General features: G+C 37.3%; 1 protein-coding gene across 24 annotated transcripts in view; it reads left to right on the forward strand.

The window, feature by feature from the left end:
• CCSER1 (coiled-coil serine rich protein 1) overlaps nucleotides 1-17,944 on the forward strand; it is a 1,487,998-nt gene that overhangs the window by 861,754 nt on the left and 608,300 nt on the right. The window contains exon 10 of one of the 24 annotated variants that reach the window (XM_086406523.1): nucleotides 1,217-16,941. The exons of the other annotated variants lie outside the window; for them this stretch is intronic. Coding sequence (XP_086262649.1) covers nucleotides 1,217-1,291 — 75 coding nt within the window. The 3' untranslated portion in view covers nucleotides 1,292-16,941. Of the gene's footprint in view, nucleotides 1-1,216; nucleotides 16,942-17,944 lie in introns of those variants that run through there. 24 annotated transcript variants of the gene reach the window in all.

The raw sequence follows: 17,944 nt of genomic DNA on the forward strand, positions 1-17,944 counted from the left end.
CAATTCCTAGGTAATATATCTTAAATATGCACTCCCTGGGGTCAAAATTTTATAAAAAGAATCTTTTAAGATTCTAGATGGATATACATAAGTTAATAGTAATATTTCTATTTCTTAAACACATCCTGCATGCTAAGTGCCTGGTACTTGGTCGGATGTGAGAATGCATGTTTTCTGTGATGCTAAAAACAAGCTACCAACTAAATTATTATAGATAAATACAGATTCACAGATGGTAAATTACCCAAAGTTCACACCATTAGCAAGAGGCAGACCTGAATTTTTTTAATTTATAACTTACTTCTGTCAGGCATTGTACTAAAGGCTTAGAGGTCTTGCATCATTTAATTCTAAAAATAACAGTAGTAGAGGCCCCTACTTTTTTATGAGAAAGCTAGACTTAGTAGGATTACTAACATGCCAAAGACAAATTAGGCACTGTAACCTGGAAGTTCAGTATATACTCCATGATCAGATTAAAGGACAGATCTCAAATTCTTAATGAAGTTCATCTTCTTGAGCTTTTCTTTGTTCTTCTCTGGTAGCAATCTACCTTGTCTACTTCAATCAGTCTGTGTCTTGACCTTAAATCAGGGTACCTCTCTTGTTGCCTGTGACCTCTCATCTCTTCACCTTAATTTTGCCTTTTGATGCAGACTCTTTGTACTCTTATCTCCCTTCCATTTTGCTGTCTGCTTCAGACTAATAAGCCAGTTCAGACTATTGATCATACCTTTTGTTTCAGCATTAGATTTGCCTGTGCTTTTCTCTAAATTGTGTTCCAGCATGACAGCTTAACAAAAATGCCTCAATCCTATCACTTGAAGATAAGGAAATAGCTTTTCTTTGTAATAATTGGACACTTAATGCTGTGAGTTAGAATGGAAAGATACCTGAAATTGTATTTCATAAGGTATGTCTATTCATATTGTTTTCATTAATCATTCAGTTTTTTTTAAAGATTTCATTTAATGCTTTTATATGCAAAACACTGAGAAGCACAGTTCAAGAATATATAGAGAGTTGAAAATTGTACTTTACTCAGAAATATATACCCATATTAAGATAATGATACTGGAGAAACTACATAGCAAAGTAAAAAGCCTGTTTCTAACGTTTACATTTCTCCTTTCCCCACAGTAGACATTTTTGATCCCTCATTCTGATTGGTGTCTTGTCAACTTTTATCTATTGCCCCTGTTTCTGTTCCACCCAGGCTGCATCATTGGGTTCAGTGTTACCTCCTACCTGGAAGTTCAGTTGCACCTCAGCCAATCCTCAGCCAATCTAGACTGAAGTGAGAAACAGATTTGTCTGATCTGCACCCTCTCTGCTGACCAGTGGACTTTCATTTTGATTGTGTCAAAGCTTTACCTGCCTGGTCACTTAATCACCATGCAACCTGCATTTCAAATTACATCTTCCACTTACAGCACTGCTTGCATTGCCAGCCCCTCTAGCTCTAAAATTATGTATAGTGTCTGTGCTATCACTGAAAACAGAGCCAATGTTGACTTTGGACTCTGTATGTCATCTCTATAGGCCATGGTGCATTGACGAACTGAGTATTCCTGATAGTGCCTCTAGGCTCTGTGGTGGTGGTTTAGTCGTTAAATTGTGTCTGACTCTTGTGACCCCATGGACTGTAACCCACCAGCCTCCTCTGCCCATGGAATTTCCCAGGCAAGAATATTGGAGAGAGTTGCCATTTCTTTCTCCAGGAGATCTTCCCAACCCAGGAATTGAATCCGGGTCTCCTGTATTGCTATGAGAGAAGCCCCACTTCTAGGCTTTACTTTCTTGCGTTCGTTTTGCTATTCCTCAGCCTCCCAGGTTCAAATTGTTTACCTGTCACCATTTCCTCCCTAGTCAGAGTTTACCTTCCCAGTAACAGCATTCTGAGGAGAAGGCAATGGCAACCCATTCCAGTACTCTTGCCTGAAGAATCCCATGGATGGAGGAACATGGTAGGCCGTGGTCCATGGGGTCGCGAAGAGTCTGACACGACTGAGTGAATTCACTTTCACTTTTCACTTTCATGCTTTGGAGAAGGAAATGGCAACTCACTCCAGTGTTCTTGCCTGGAAAATCCCATGGACGGTGGAGCCTGGTGGGCTGCCATCTATGGGGTTGCACAGAGTCGGAAGCGACTGAAGCGACTTAACAGCAGCAGCAGCAACAGCATTCTGATACTCTTCAATCTATTGAGTATTGATCAAATACTTCTGCCTAGTTACATTATAAACCTTCTAGTTTGCCCCATTTCTCGTACTCATATGTACATATTTAAACATATGTATCACTAGATAACAACTATGGACCCATACAACAACCAAAAAAGATTAACCATTATGCCATCCGATCCACCTCTCAGCTTTTTACCTACATGTGGGACATGTAGCTCCATGTCTGTATTTACATTATCTGTGTTAGTAAGTATATACATATGACACTTACAGAAAATAGAACCATTTCTGTAAGCAAAAAACCTGGTTCAAGTGAATATTGAGTATTAGTAGGCTTTATGCCTTAAGTAGTGCCAATTTAAGAATGTTAATACATTATTGACAGATTATACAAATTAGACTTCAGAACATTTCTAAAATTGTCCATTTGAACAGTGGGCTAAAATGTTGACATTCATAAATATAAAAATCATACATATATTTGTTAAATTACCTGTAAGTATAGTAGAAAAGCATTGCAACTACAAAAGATTAGAATATACATAATTGGCTTTAGTATCAATAAGATATAGATTGATCTTAAACAACTCACCTGACTGATCTGAAATTTGAAAACTGATTCCTGAAGTTAACTTGGATAGATCCTTTTCTCTGTTAGCCTGATGGTGCTAACGGGAAAAATAAGACCAGAAGAGTCAGTACTCACAATGACTAGATAGTCTCATTTCAGGAAAAACCATTGTTTAAAGTCCTTGTTCCTTGTGCAGATTTTCAGTGCTAATGAGAATTCTCATTCTTTTCTCACAACTTATGAGAAAAGTTTTGTCCTATTTTGAGAAGAAGCTGGAATTTAGAGTGGTTCAATAATTTGTCCATGGCTGCTAAGTAGTGGAGCCAGGAATAAGTCCCAAGTGTTGTTAATCACTGAGTGCTCTGCAACATTCACATTCCCTCAAACTCTCAATTATATTGCAGTGCTAAAAAAAAAAGTCCTTTCCCAAGATAAAAGATAAAAAAAATAATAGTAAGGTAAATATGAGCATCAGAAATGGAGCAGGCAAAATTATTGATTTATCCTTTGTTATAAAGCTGAAATGATGGCATTTGCCAAATCATAGTCAAAACCATGAATAAGAACTTATTATTACTTCTGTATTTAATATACTATTTAAACAAATGAAAGAATATTATTTTGACTGCATTGACTTAATTTTTGAATAGGAGTATCTTTAATCAAAATTCAGTTTGAAGGTAAATTAAAGGAATCATATTGTCAGTGAGTCTGTGTGAGTCCTTGTGTCATCGTTTGGGGCATTGCTTTTTTATGCAAGGGCAAAAATCTTTGTATCTGGGGAAAAAAACAAAGCAAAGCAACAACATTTTTTTTTAATTAAAAAGGAAAAAAGATTGAGGTCTTCCTAGTGTTACTTAAATTAAGATCAAGGGAAGAAACATTGTAAAAAAAAAATTACAAAAGTGCTGTTTGTTTCGTAAAAACAGTGATTTCTATTAAAAACATGTCAGAACTGGAAAAAAAAAAAAAAGGAATAGTTGAAGTTCTAAATATTTATATGCTTGCTTACCTCATTTCCAAGAATGTATCTCAGTGGGCCATGTTGCTAACATATTTGACTGAATATAACCACATTATGGCTTCCCAGGTGGCATTGATGGTAAAGAACCCCCCTGCCAAATGCAGGAGACATAAGAGACAAAGATTTGATCCCTGGGTTGGGAAGATCCCCTGGAGGAGGGCATGGCCACTTAGTCCAGTATTCTTATCTGGAGAATTACATGGACAGAGGCTTCTGGTGAGCTACAGTCCATAGGGTTGCAAAGAGTAAGACAAGACTGAAGTGGCTTGGCGTGCACATGTGAATGTGCACACACAAGCACACACAAACAACCACGTTACATCAGGGATAAATATAGGGCTTGGTAACAGGCACTTGAAATATGTAATATTTAAGCAAACTATATTGGAATATATTGGAATGTACATATAGATGACACAATATTAAGTACAGTAACAGAAAAAGACAAGATATCTTGGGGTCCTACTGTTCAATTTCTAGGTAGTATTACAGGCATAAAAGGACTGTTTTTCTACACTGGCTGTAGCCAGAGTGTGCATATTTTTAATATAAGGCTATTTTAAAATTTATTTATTCACTTTTAGATAATGAAAAATTCTACTAGTAACTGAAGGCAGTTTATTAGGAATTATAATAATATAGCCAGAGTAGCGTGAAAGGAACAAATTATAACATGAATCTGGGTAATTATATATCATTCTATTTTAGAGAAATAGAAAGCATTTTAAAAATCTGAATGTTATTTTTTGTAAAATTATAATCATATTGAATTTTAATATATTGCTAGTTGATCAGAATTTCTTATTTTAAATATCTATATTATGTACATTTGTAGCTGTATTAAAAATCTTGTACCACTATATTTTCATATATTGCTCTGTTTGAAGACAGTTTGAAAAGTAACATTGACTTTAAAATTATTAAATGCACATGACCCAAAGATCACCTGAATGGCTTCTTGAATCTCTAAAGATGCCATCTAAGTAAATGCTGGAACTAGGTTTCCTAGGTACTGGAATTTTAAAGTTTGTGATTATGGAAATTGGCATAGACAATAGATAAATATATACAGACATAGACATAGCTTTTTAGTATCTGTTACGGAGAAGGCAATGGCACCCCACTCTAGTACTTTTGCCTGGAGAATACCGTAGACGGAGGAGCCTGGTAGGCTGCAGTCCATGGGGTTGCTAGAGTCAGACACTACTGAGCGACTTCACTTTCACTTTTCACTTTCCTGCATTGGAGAAGGAAATGGCAACCCACTCCAGTGTTCTTGCCTGGAGAATCTCAGGGATGGGGAAGCCTGGTGGGCTGCTGTCTATGGGGTCGCACAGAGTTGGACATGACTGAAGCGACTTAGCAAGAGCAGCAACAGCAGCAGCATGGAAAGTATTGTGCCCCCCCCCCACCCCCAGGCCAAATTCATACTTTGGAGGCCTAACCCTCTAGTGCCTTCAGCTTGGTTAAGTAGCTCAGTTGTGTACAACTCTTTGCGACCCCGTGGACTGCAGCACACCAGGCCTCCCTTTCCATCACCAACTCCTAGAGTTTACCCAAACTTACGTCCACTGAGTCGGTGATGCCATCGAACCATCTCATCCTCTGTCGTCCCCTTCTCCTGCCTTCAATCTTTCCCAGCATCAGGGTCTTTTCCAGTGAGTCTGTTCTTCGCATCAGGTGGCAAAAATATTGGAGCTTCAGCATCAGTCCTTCCAATGAATATTCAGGACTGATTTCCTTTAGGATTCCAGTGCCTTAGAATGTGATATTTAGAGGTTGGACCATTAGAAAAGGAAGTAAGGTTAAATGAAGTCATTTAATGAGGGTGGGCCCTCATGCAGTATGACTGCTAGGAGAGATGCCAGGAAGTCTCATGCACAGAGGAAAGGCCATGTGAGGACTCAGTAAGAAGAGCCATCTGCACAGCAAGGAAAGAGACTTCAGGGAAAGCTAAACCAACTGACAGCTTCATCTTGGACTTCAATCCTCCAAAACTGTGAGAAAATGATTAGTGTCTTTTAAGCAACCCAGTCTGTAGTATTTGATTGTGGTAGACCTAGCAAGCTAATACAGTGCCTTACTATCTTTTGAAAAATTCAAATACAAATATCTATTCTGTAGAACTTAAAATTTAGAGTGATTTTCAAATATTTTATTGTTCTTGTTCTCTTGTTCTTTGAATAAAGGTCTAATTCTGCCATATTTAACTATGTGATTTTAAATATCTCACTTAACTTCTCTTATACTGGTAACTTTATTTTTGGAAGTCAGATATTTATCTCTGACATTCATTCAGTTTGCTCTAAATTGGTTCAATTTCCATTTTCAGTATGACAGACATAATGAAAGACAACCAACCTGAGGAAAATATTTGCCACTGATTATGGCATGGAGTTGGAGACGGAAATGGCAACCCACTCCAGTATTCTTGTCTAGATAATCCCGTGGACAGAGGAGCCTGGTGGGCTGCTGTCCATAGGGTCGCAGAAAGTCAGACAATACTGAAGCGACTTAGCATGCATGCATGCATGGCAGGGAGTTAATATCTTACTTTGTATTTAAAGTGAAAGCCACTCAGTCTGTCCGACTCTTTGCGACCCCATAATACTATGCAGTCCATGGTGTTCTCCTGGCCAGAATACTGGAGTGGGTAGCTTTTCCCCTTCTCCAGTGCTGTATAGTCCATGGGGTTACAAAGAGTCAGATAGGACTGAGTGACTTTCACTTTCATTTTGGGCTTCTCTGAGAGCTCAGTTACTAAAAAATCCGCCTTGCAATGCAGGAGACCCCGGTGCGATTCCTGGGTTGGGAAGATCTGCTGGAGAAGGGAAAAAGCTACCCACTCCAATATTCTGGCCTGGAGAACTCCATGGACTGTATAGTCCTTGGGCTCACAGAGAGTTGGACAGGATGGAGCAACTTTCATTTTCATTTTCGGCTTCCCTGATAGCTCAGTTGGTAAAGAATCTACCTGCAATGCTGGAGACCCCATTTAGATTCCTGGGTCGGGAAGATCCACTGGAGAAGGGATAGGCTACTCACTCCAGTATTTTGGGGTTTCCCTTGTTGCTGTAAGGAGGATGCTTACTCCTTGGAAGGAAAGTTATGACCAACCTAGATAGCATATTCAAAAGCAGTGACATTACTTTGCCAAGAAGGGTCCGTCTAGTCAAGGCTATGGTTTTTCCAGTGGTCATGTATGGATGAGAGAGTTGGACTGTGAAGAAAGCTGAGTGCCAAAGAATTGATGCTTTTGAACTGTGGTGTTGGAGAAGACTCTTGAGAGTCCCTTGGATTGAAAGGAGATCCAACCAGTCCATTCTAAAGGAGATCAGTCCTGGGTGTTCTTTGGAAGGACTGATGCTAAAGCCGAAACTCCAATACTTTGGCCACCTCGTGCGAAGAGTTGACTCATTGGAAAAGACTCTGATGCTGGGAGGGATTGGGGGCAGGAGTAGAAGGGGACAACAGAGGATGAGATGGCTGGATAGCATCACCGATTCGATGAATGTGAGTCTGAGTGAACTCCGGGAGTTGATGATGGACAGGGAGACCTGGTGTGCTGCGATTCATGGGGTCGCAAAGAGTCAGACATGACTGAGTGACTGAACTGAACTGAACTTGGTGCTCAGCTGGTAAAGAATCTGCCTGCAGTGCAGGAGACCTGGGTTCAATCCCTAGGTTGGGAAGATCCCCTGGAGAAGGGAAGGGCTACCCACTCCATCGTTCTGGCCTGCATAATCCTGTGGACTCTATAGTCCATGGGGTTGCAAAGAGTTGTACATGCCTGAACAACTTTCATTTGTATTTAAAAGCAATTGTTGTAATTGTTGCTGTTCAGTTGCTAATTTCTTTCCAACTCTTTGGGACCTCATGGACTGCAGCATGCCCATGCTCCCCTGTCCTTCGCTATTTCCCAGAGTATGCTCAAACTCATGTCTATGTCCATCATGTCAGTGATTCCATCCAACCATCGCATCCTCTTTTGCCCCCTTCTCCTCCTGCTCTCAATCTTTTCCATCATCAAGGTATTTTCTAATGAGTCAGTTCTTCGCATCAGCTTCAGTATCATTCCTTCCAATAAATACTCAAGGTTGATTTCCTTTAGGACTGATTGGTTTGATCTCCTTGCTGTCCAAGGGACTCTCAAGAGTCTTCTCCAACACCACAGTTCAAAAACATTAGTTCTTCAGTGCTCAGCCTTCTTTATGGTCCAACATTTATATCCATACGTGACTCCTGGAAAAACTATAGCTTTGACTATAGGGACCTTTGTCAGCAAATTAATGTCTCTGCTTTTTAATATGCTGTCTGTGTTTGTCATAGCTTTTCTTCCAAGGAGCAAGCATCCTTTAATTTCATGGCTGCAGTCATTCTCTGCAGTGATTTTGGAGCTCAAGAAAATAAAATATATTACTGCTTCTATTTTCCATCTTCTATTTGCCATGAAATAATGGGACCAAATGCCATGATCTTAATTTTTTGAATGTTGAGTTTCAAGCTAGCTTTTTCACTCTCCTGTTTCACCCTCATCAAGAAACGCTCTAGTTCCTCTTCACTTTTTACAGTTAGAGTGGTATTATCTGTATATCTGAAGTTGTTGATATTTCTCCTGACAATCTTGATTCCAGCTTGTGATTCATGCAGCCCAGCATTTTTCATGATATGTTCTACCATGTATGTTAATTAAGCAGGATGATAATATACAGCCTTCTCATACTCCTTTCCCAGTTTAGAACCAGTAAGTTCTTTTATGTCTAGTTCCACTTATTGCTTCTTGACCCACTCAGGTTTTTCAGAAGACAAGTAATGTTGTCTGGTACTCCCTTCTCTAAGGCTTTTCCACAGTTTGTTGTGATCCACAGAGTCAAAGGCTTTAGTATAGTCAGTGAAACAGATATAGTTGTTTGGAGCTGTTTTGCTTTCTCTGTGATACAATGAATTTGGCAATTTGATCTCTGGTGCTTGTGCCTTTTCTAAACCCATTTTGTACATCTGGAAGTTCTCAGTTCACATACTACTGAAGCCTAATTTGAATCTGGACATAATCTTACTAGCATATGAAATGAATGCAATTATTTGGTGGTTTGAACATTCTTTGTTATTGCCCTTCTTGAGGAATGAAATTGGAATGAAAACTGAACTTTTCATTCCGGCCACTGCTGACTTTTCCAAATTTGCTGGCATATTGAGTGCAGGACTTTAACCGCATCATCTTTTAGGATTTCAAATAGCTGGAATTTCATGACTTCCACTAGCTTTGTCTGTGGTAAGGCCACTTGACTTCATACTCCCAGAATGTCTGGCTCTAAACAGGTGACCATACCATTGGGGTTATCTGGGTCATTCAGACCTTATTTATATAGTTCTTTTGTGCATTCTTGCCACCTCTTCTTAATTTCTTTGTGTTCTGTTAGATCCTTGCCATTACTTTATTTTACCCATCTGTGCATGAAATGTTCCTTTGGTATCTCTAATTTTCTTGAAGAGTTCTCTAGGTTTCCGATTCTATTGTTTTTTCTATTTGTTTGCATTGTTCACTTAAGAAGGTTTTCTCATCTCTCTTTGCTATTCTGGAACTTTGCATTCATTTTGATATATCTTTCCCTTTTTTCTTGCCTTTTGCTTCTCTTCTTTCCTCAGCTGTTTGTAAAGCCTGCTTAGAGAACTCGTTTGCCTTCTTCTGTTTCTTTTTCTTTTTCTTTGAAATGGCTTTGGTTACTACCTCCTGTACTACAAAGCTCTGTCCATAGTTCTTCAGGCACTCTGTCTACCAGATATAACCCCTTGAATCTATTTGTCACCTCTACTGTATAATTATTAGGGATTTGATTTAGGTCATACCTGAATGGTCTTGTAGTTTTCCCTACTTCCTTCAAATTAGGCCTGAATTTTGCAAGAAGAAGCTCATGATCTGAGCCACAGTCAGTTCCAGATATTGTTTTTGCTGACTATGTATAGCTTCTCCATCTTTGACTGCAAAGAACATAATCAATCTGGTTTCAGTACTGATCATTTGGTGATGATTATACAGAGTCATCTCTCATGTTTTCAGAAAAGGGGGTTGGCTCTGACTGGTGTGTCTCTTGACAAAGTTGTTTGCCCTGTTTCATTTTGTACTCCAAGGCCAACCATGCCTGTTACTCCAGGTATCTCTTGACTTCCTACTTTTGCATCCCAACCCCCTATGATGAAAAGGACACTGCTTTTTGGTGTTAGCTTGAGAATGTGTTGTAGGGCTTCATGAAACTGGTCAATTTCAGCTTCTTTGGCATCAGTGGTTGAGGCATGCTGCTGCTGTTAAGTCACGTCAGTCACCCCACAGACGGCAGCCCACCAGGCTCCCGTCTCTGGGATTCTCCAGGCAAGAATACTGGAGTGGTTTGCCATTTCCTTCTCCAGTGGTTGAGGCATACACTTGGATTATTGTGATGTTGTGTGGTTTGCCTTGGAAATGAACCAAGATCATTCTGTCATTTGTGAGGCTGCACCCAAATACTGCATTTGAGACTCTTTGGGTAACTGTGATGGCTACTTCATTTCTTCTAAGGAAATCTTGCTCACAGTAGTAGATATAATGGTCATCTGAATTAAATTTGCCCGTTCTCATCACTGATTCCTAAAATGTCAATGTTATATCTTGCCATATCCTGCATGACCATGTCCAGTTTACCTTGATTTGTGGACATAACATTTCATGTTCCTTTGCAATATTATTCTTTATAGCATCAAACTTTATTTTCACCACTAAACGTATCCAAAACTGATCACTGCTTCTGCTTTGGCCCCACAGCTTAATTCTTTCTAAAGGTATTTGTGATTGTTCTCCACTGTTCCCCGGTGGCATATTGGACATTTTCCAACCCAAGGGGCTCATCTTCTGGTGTCATATTGTATCTTTTTGCCTTTTAATACTGTTCTTGGTGTTCTCCAGTTAAGAATACTGAAGTGGGTTGCCACTTCCCCCTCCAATCGATCATGTTTTGTCAGAACTCTTCACTATGACCTGTCATCTTGGGCGGCTCTGCATGGCATGCCTCATAGCTTTGAGCTACACAAGCCCCTTTGCCACAACAGGGCTGTGATCCATGAAGCAGATTACAAAGCAGTATTCATAAAAAGTACAGAGAATCAAAATGATAAATTGGAAAAGAGAAGAAATGTATAATGTAAGAACAACAAATTTAAATATGACTGAAAAAAAACAAAGTGAAAAAATTGCTCATCCAAACTCAAATAAAACATTTCATTTTTCATGTATAAAATTTGAACATTTCAAAATTGCACTAATTTAGTTATAGAGCATATGACATATTTATTGCAACTGTGTGAGTAATTAGCAATAATTTGTTTTCAAGTAATTGGCAGTAAGAATCAAGATTAAAAATACATTCACAGCCTTCAATCCAGTAATTCTATTTCTGGAGATCTATCTTAAAATATAAACTAAAATAATATAAACACTTTAAAATAATTGTAGCATTATATATAATAGTAAAAACTAAAAAAAAAACCCAAGGATACGGCAATAAGTGAATATTTAAATAAAGCATGTTATGTTAATTTTGTAAATAAAAATAAAGCAAATGTGTCAAGGAAAATATTGGAGAATACAAGCTATCATGTTAGCAGCAGCTGCAGATAATAAAAATATGGGTGTTTTTTTCTCAATAAATTTTTAAACATTTTCAAGTTTTCTGTGACTATATTTTATTATGACATAAGCAATTAATTTCCTATCCTGAGCAATTTTCCATTGATTTCTTACTAGTAAAACTATGAGTATTTTAGTAAATGTTATGCTCAGCTAAAAATATTAATTTAGTATCTGTTGAAGATAGTGGTGCCATTAGACAGTGTGCTTAATGAACTATAAGGAGAGATTGAATGAAACATCCAATAAATTTCTTTAAATTGGCATACACTTTTATTCTGTGTCCTTTCCCTTTTCAGAATGAAAAGGGAGTAGTGATAATTGATTTGTGACCACAAGACCACAGATAATGAAGCTTAAACCCCATGTCAAGAAAAGCTTGGCAGAAAGACAGAAAGCATCCATATCTTATGTTACAGTCTGAGCTATCTATCTCTAGACTTCTTAAGGGGCAAAACTTAAATCCCTAATTTGTTTCAGCCATTGTTTAATTATGCATTCTGATACTTGCAAGTAAAAGCAATCCCTGACACACACACATATAAATGTATTACTAATTAATGTGTATACTGAAAGTGAAAGTGTTAGTTGCTCAGTCGTGTCTGACTGTTATCCCATGGACTGGGACCTGCCCGGGTCCACTGTCCATGGGATTTCTCAAGCAAGAATACTGGAGTATTGTGTATATTAATTGTATATAATTAACTGAAGTAATGTGAGTATTTTATATAACTAAATTGATGGTATTTTACATTTCTATACAGTTGTAAATATGCATTTGCAATTATATATATATACATATATATATATATATATATATATGAATAGGAGAACTTCCTTGATGGTTCAGTTGATAAATAATCCACCTGTAATTTAGGAGGCCTGGGTTCAATTACTGAGTTGGAAGATTCCCTGGAGAAGGAAATGGCAACCCACTCTAGTATTCTTGCCTGGGAAATCCTGTGAACAGAGGAGTCTGGTTGGCTACAGTCCATGGGGTCACAGGAGTTGTACACAACTTTAGCGACTAAACCATCATCATATATGAATAGGAGTAGATTAGATAGAGAACTATACTCACACAGATACACGTATGAACAAGAAAAGAGCAACATACATATATATTTAGGTGTGTATGTATATATGTGTGTGTGTGTATTTATAATTCTTTCTCTTTCTACTCTTACCTATTCTGCAAGATTTAGCTCAAAGTTATTCCCTCTGGAAAGTACCCTCATTCTGCTTTCTCATATCTTGAAAGTGTCTTTCTTATAAGATATATGAACCTATATTGTAATGATCTATTTATATATGTATCATTCCACTCCCTTTAGTTATATGAGAGGCAGATACTTTTGTCAGTCACCATTGGCATGCATTGTTGCTGTTCAATCGCTAAGTCATGTCCAACTCTTTACGACCCTGTGAACTGCTGCATGCCCAGCTTCTCTGTCCATCACTATCTCCCTGAGTTTGCTCAAACTCAAGTTTGCTCAAACTGAGTCAGTGATGCCATCCAACCATCTCATCTTCTGTTGCCCCCTTCTCCTCTTGCTCTCAGTTTTTCCCAGCATCAGGGTTTTTGTCCAGTTGCATCAGGTGGCCAAAGTATTGGAGCTTCAGCATCAGTCCTTCCAATGAATATTCAGGGTTGATTTCCTTTAGGGTTGACTGGTTTAATCTAGCTCAGATGTTAAAGAATCTATTGACAGATTGATAGGTAAAAAATTGTAAGGATTTGCTTAGATTTTGTAAATTTTATTTTTTATCAAAATATAGTTGATTTACCATGTCATGTTAGTTTCAAGTAACAACAAAGTGGTTCAGTTATCCATATACATATATTCCTTGTTTTTTAGATTATTTTCTCTTATAGGTTATCACAGAACATTGAGTAGCGTTCCCTGTGCTATACAGTACGTCCTTGTTGGTTATCTGTCTTGTGTGTAGTAGTGTGTGATATTCATCTCAAACTCCCGATTTATCCCCCTTCTCCTGCTACGTTCCCCCTTTGGTAACCATAAGTTTGTTTTCAATATCTGTAAATCTGTTTCTGTTTTGTAAATAAGTTCATTTATATCATTAAAAAATTAGATTCCACATATGAGTGATATCATGTGACATACCTTTGTCTGATTTCACTTGGTATGATAATCCCTAGGTGCATTCATCACTAAAATGTTTTCATTTTGATTATCTCTTTAACTATTGATGGTGTTCCCAGTTCCTTTCCAGTGACCCATGTGCTATTATGTACAAATAGGCATTCAGTGATATCACTGATTAACTTGTAATATATGCAATATGTGTGAGTGCAGTTTGCAGTCAACTTGAATAATAGCTCCTAATATGCCACTTAAAAAAAAAAAAAAAAAAAAACCTCTCAGCAGTTATCTTTCCAGACTGTCTATTATTTTCTTCTTTCATTGCTTCATTAAATCCTGTTAATTAATATATTTGTGTTACAATAATTTAGTTTAAATTCAGAATATAATGCTGAATTTCATAACATGGCTTCTCAATATGAAAATGACAGTTATTTAGTATAAACACAAATGAGTCAGAATGAGACTGAAATTTTGAACTCCAAATTGGTTTTGTAATGAGAATCTACAGATTGTAATTCAATCTATTTCTTTGTCTCAGTTAGTTAGAGATGTTCCCTGGGGAAATGTGAAGTTTACATATTTTGTATGCATGATTTGTTAAGATGGCATTGATGGGAGTTATGTGATAATCTTAAGAAAGCTTGTGTAATAAATTTCACTTCTTAAAATATTTCACTTCAAATATGTTTTCTGAATTTAGTTTTCATTTCATCAGAAACCTTTCATTGATACAAAATACATACTTAAATATTATCAAAACATGGTTAGTTGTCCCCTTATTACATTATGAATCCATTTTTAAAAATTGAAATATAACTGATATACACTATTGTGTTAATTTCTACAGTACAGCACAGTTCCAGTTATATATACATTGTTCACATTCTTTTTCATTATTGTTTATCACAAGGTATTGAATATGGTTTATCACAAGGTATTGAATATAGTTTCCTGTGTTATACAGTAGATCTTGTTTATCCAATCTGTATGGAACAGTTTGCATCCATGATTACATTAAACTTTGAATGGAATCATAAATGGATTGTGGAAGGGAAAAAAAACAGCTACTTTTAATTACCATAAAATAAACATTACTTTTTCTGTATTTCTAAGTTATACTTTCCAGTGTGGAGTAACTAATCATAAATTGCTTTCTTATTTATGTATTTGTGTGTATTTAAACAGTTGGTGTGTATATATGTGTGTATATATAAATATTTTGTTTCCATTTTTGAAAGCAAAACTAGTTGTCTACCTGTACATTCATCAGAATTATGCTATTTATTCATTCATTTAAGCTTTATTAGGAGTTTATCATGTACTGAGCATCCTAAGTGCTGGGATGAGTAGAACAGATAAGGTCTCATTCTTACGGAGATTATATACTAAAATATTTTATATTTTAAATGAAATGTGTTTTATCACTGACTAGAAGTTAAGAAAAATGTCTCCAGTTTGTATATATGGTATGTGGCATATTCTGCTTGCTCATTTATTTGTTAGCTCTGCAAATGTTTATTGATTAACGTGAACTAAGTACTTGTGATTGTTTTTAAGGCTATCCACAAAGACACTTGATATTATACTTCTGTGCTAAGCCATGTGACTTACTTTGGGAAATGAAATATAAATGGGAGTCATAACTTCTGTTACTTATGAGTAGATTTAAAGGTCAGAGTGAGTAGATTTAAAGGATAGTGTGGCAAATGGGGCCTCCATTTAGCCTGTGTGATTGAGTGACTATGATGGACAGAGCTCCATTCCAGATTCACATTGCCTTGCAGACTGAAGTAAAAGATACTTTCACTGTGTTAAGTCATGAAATGTTAGAATTGGTTTTATTAATTAGGTATATCTTAACATTTTCTGACTGATACTGCACCATTTCTGGATGCTGAAAATGTAATGATGAGAAAAGCAGACAAGTACCTGCCTATATAGAGTTATAAGTTAAGCAATAAAATTAAAAATAATAATGATAAATTGAAAGAATATTTTTACCTATTCCAAGCTCATACCGCTCACAACGCAACAGGCCAGTAAATTAAAGGATGAGTTTTTGGGATAAGAAATAGCAACTTTATTCAGAAAGCAGAGACCAAAAACATGGTGGACTAGTGTCCCACAGAGACATCTTACTGAAGTTAGAATTCAGGCTTTGTTTTATACTAAAAGGGGTGAGGGTGTGGTTGGTTGTTGCAGACTTCTTGATACTGGAATCCTTTGTTCTTGCAGCTGTCCTTCTAGGTCTGATCACAGTGTTCCTATAAATCTCCAACAGGACAAATATTCTCTATTCTGCAACTTTTTATCACTATATGAATGGAAAGGTATTATACTTTTAAAGATCAGAGCCTTGAGAATAGACTGTCCTGTTATAGTTCAGGCTTTAGACAACATTCTTTTAGTAATTAACTTATAGCAAAAGCAATAGACTACAAAGTTTAAAGTAAAAGAAATAGATCCAGTAAGAAGTCAGATTTGTTCTTCCTATTACAATATGAAGACAGTGAAAAGTGCTGTTAAATAAAGTTTAGAACAGAGATAAAGAATGGCAGTGCATGCTGTTTTAGATAAAATATCAGGAAAGTCATTTCTGCAGAGGTGACATTTGCTCAGAGACTTGACTTAAAGAAGGCACTAGCAGCCATGCTGCAGAGGCCCAGTACACAGTACAACACACAAGCAGTGTGCTGTACGGGTCCTACTCAACATTTACTCATTCTTGTAAATATCTGAAGAAATAGTAAGGAAATGTTTTGGCTCTGAGGAAAGAAAGGGCTCCATGTGAACAGCATGGAACCAATGTGCCTGCAGGGAACTGAATAAGAGGGAGAGTTGCATGAGGTAAGCATCTAAAGGTTGTGTGAGTACACAGGTCAAGTAAGACCACGTAGACCTTGGAAATGAATGAGAAGAAAGTTAAACACAGAAATGATAGGAGATGACTTATGATTTTAAGAGATCACTTTGACTTCTTGGCAAAGAACCAGCTAGAGGGACAAGAGTGGCAGCAGAGAGAGGCTATTAGGATATTCTGGCAGCAGTGGGTAGTTGTGGCAGAGGAAATGTGAAGTGTCAAAACAAGAACATTTGGAGAGTGAGCCCACAGGATTTGCTCTGACATTGTGATTATGAGATTCAGGGAAGAGGGAAAGAAGACGAGAGCAAGAGATGAAAGAAGAGATTAAGGATGGAGCCCAGAAATATGTACTAGAAGGAATGTCAAAATGAGTGTCTGAACAAAAAGAATGAGAGGTTAGATAGTACTCTGAATTCCACAGCAGAGTTGAAATTGATCTATATTAAGGGGCTAGTGCGAGTTGTAAAGGTAAGCATTTAAAGGTCGTGTCAGTACACAGGTCAAGTAAGACCTTGTAGACCTTGGTAATAAATGAGAGAAGAAAGTTTTAAACACCCTCTTCCAGCAACACAAGGGAAAACTCTACACATGGACATCACCAAATGGTTAAAATCAAAATTTGATTGATTATATTTATGGCTGCCGAAGATGGAGAAGCTCTATTCAGTCAGCAGGAACAAGACCGGGAGCTGACTGTGGCTCAGATCATGAACTCCTTATTACAAAATTCAGAAATTGAATTAAATTGAAGAAAGTAGGCAAAAACCACTAGGCCATTCAGGTATGACATAAATCAAATCCCTATGATTATATAGTAGAAGTGACATATAGATTCAAGGGATTAGATCTGATAGACAGAGTGCCTGATGAACTATGATGGAGGTTCGTGAAATTGTACAGGAGGCGGGAATCAGACCATCCCCAAGAAAAACAAATGTAAAAAGACAAAATAGTTGTCTAAAGAGGCTTTACAAATAGCTGAGAAAAGAAGAGAAGCAAAAGGCAAAAGAGAAAAGGAAAGATATACCCATTTGAATGCAGAGTTCCAAAGAATGGCAAGGAGAGATAAGAAAGCCTTCCTCAGTGATCAGTGCAAAGAAATAGAGGAAAACAATAGAATGGGAAAGACTAGCGATCCCTTCAAGAAAATTAGAGATAACAAGGGAACAGTTCATTCAAAGTTGGGCACAATAAAGGACAGAAATAGTATAGACCTAACAGGAACAGAAAATATTAAGAAGAGATGGCAAGAATAACAGAAGAACTATGCAAAAAAGATCTTCATGACCCAGATAACAATGATGCTGTGATCACTCACCTAGAGCCAGACATCCTGGAATGTGAAGTCAAGTGGGCCTTAGGAAGCATCACTAAGAGCAAAGCTAGTGGAGGTGATGAAATTCCAGCTGAGCTATTTCAAATCCTAAAAGATGATGCTGTGAAAATGCTGCACTCAGTATGCCAGCAAATTTGGAAAACTCAGCAGTGGCCACAGGCCTGGAAAAGGTCAGTTTTTATTCCAATCTCAAAGAAAG

Source organism: Bos grunniens, chromosome 6 (assembly GCF_055505025.1).
Source record: "Bos grunniens cultivar Pamir isolate PY7600 chromosome 6, Bosgru_T2T1.0, whole genome shotgun sequence".
Lineage (NCBI taxonomy): Eukaryota > Metazoa > Chordata > Mammalia > Artiodactyla > Bovidae > Bos > Bos grunniens.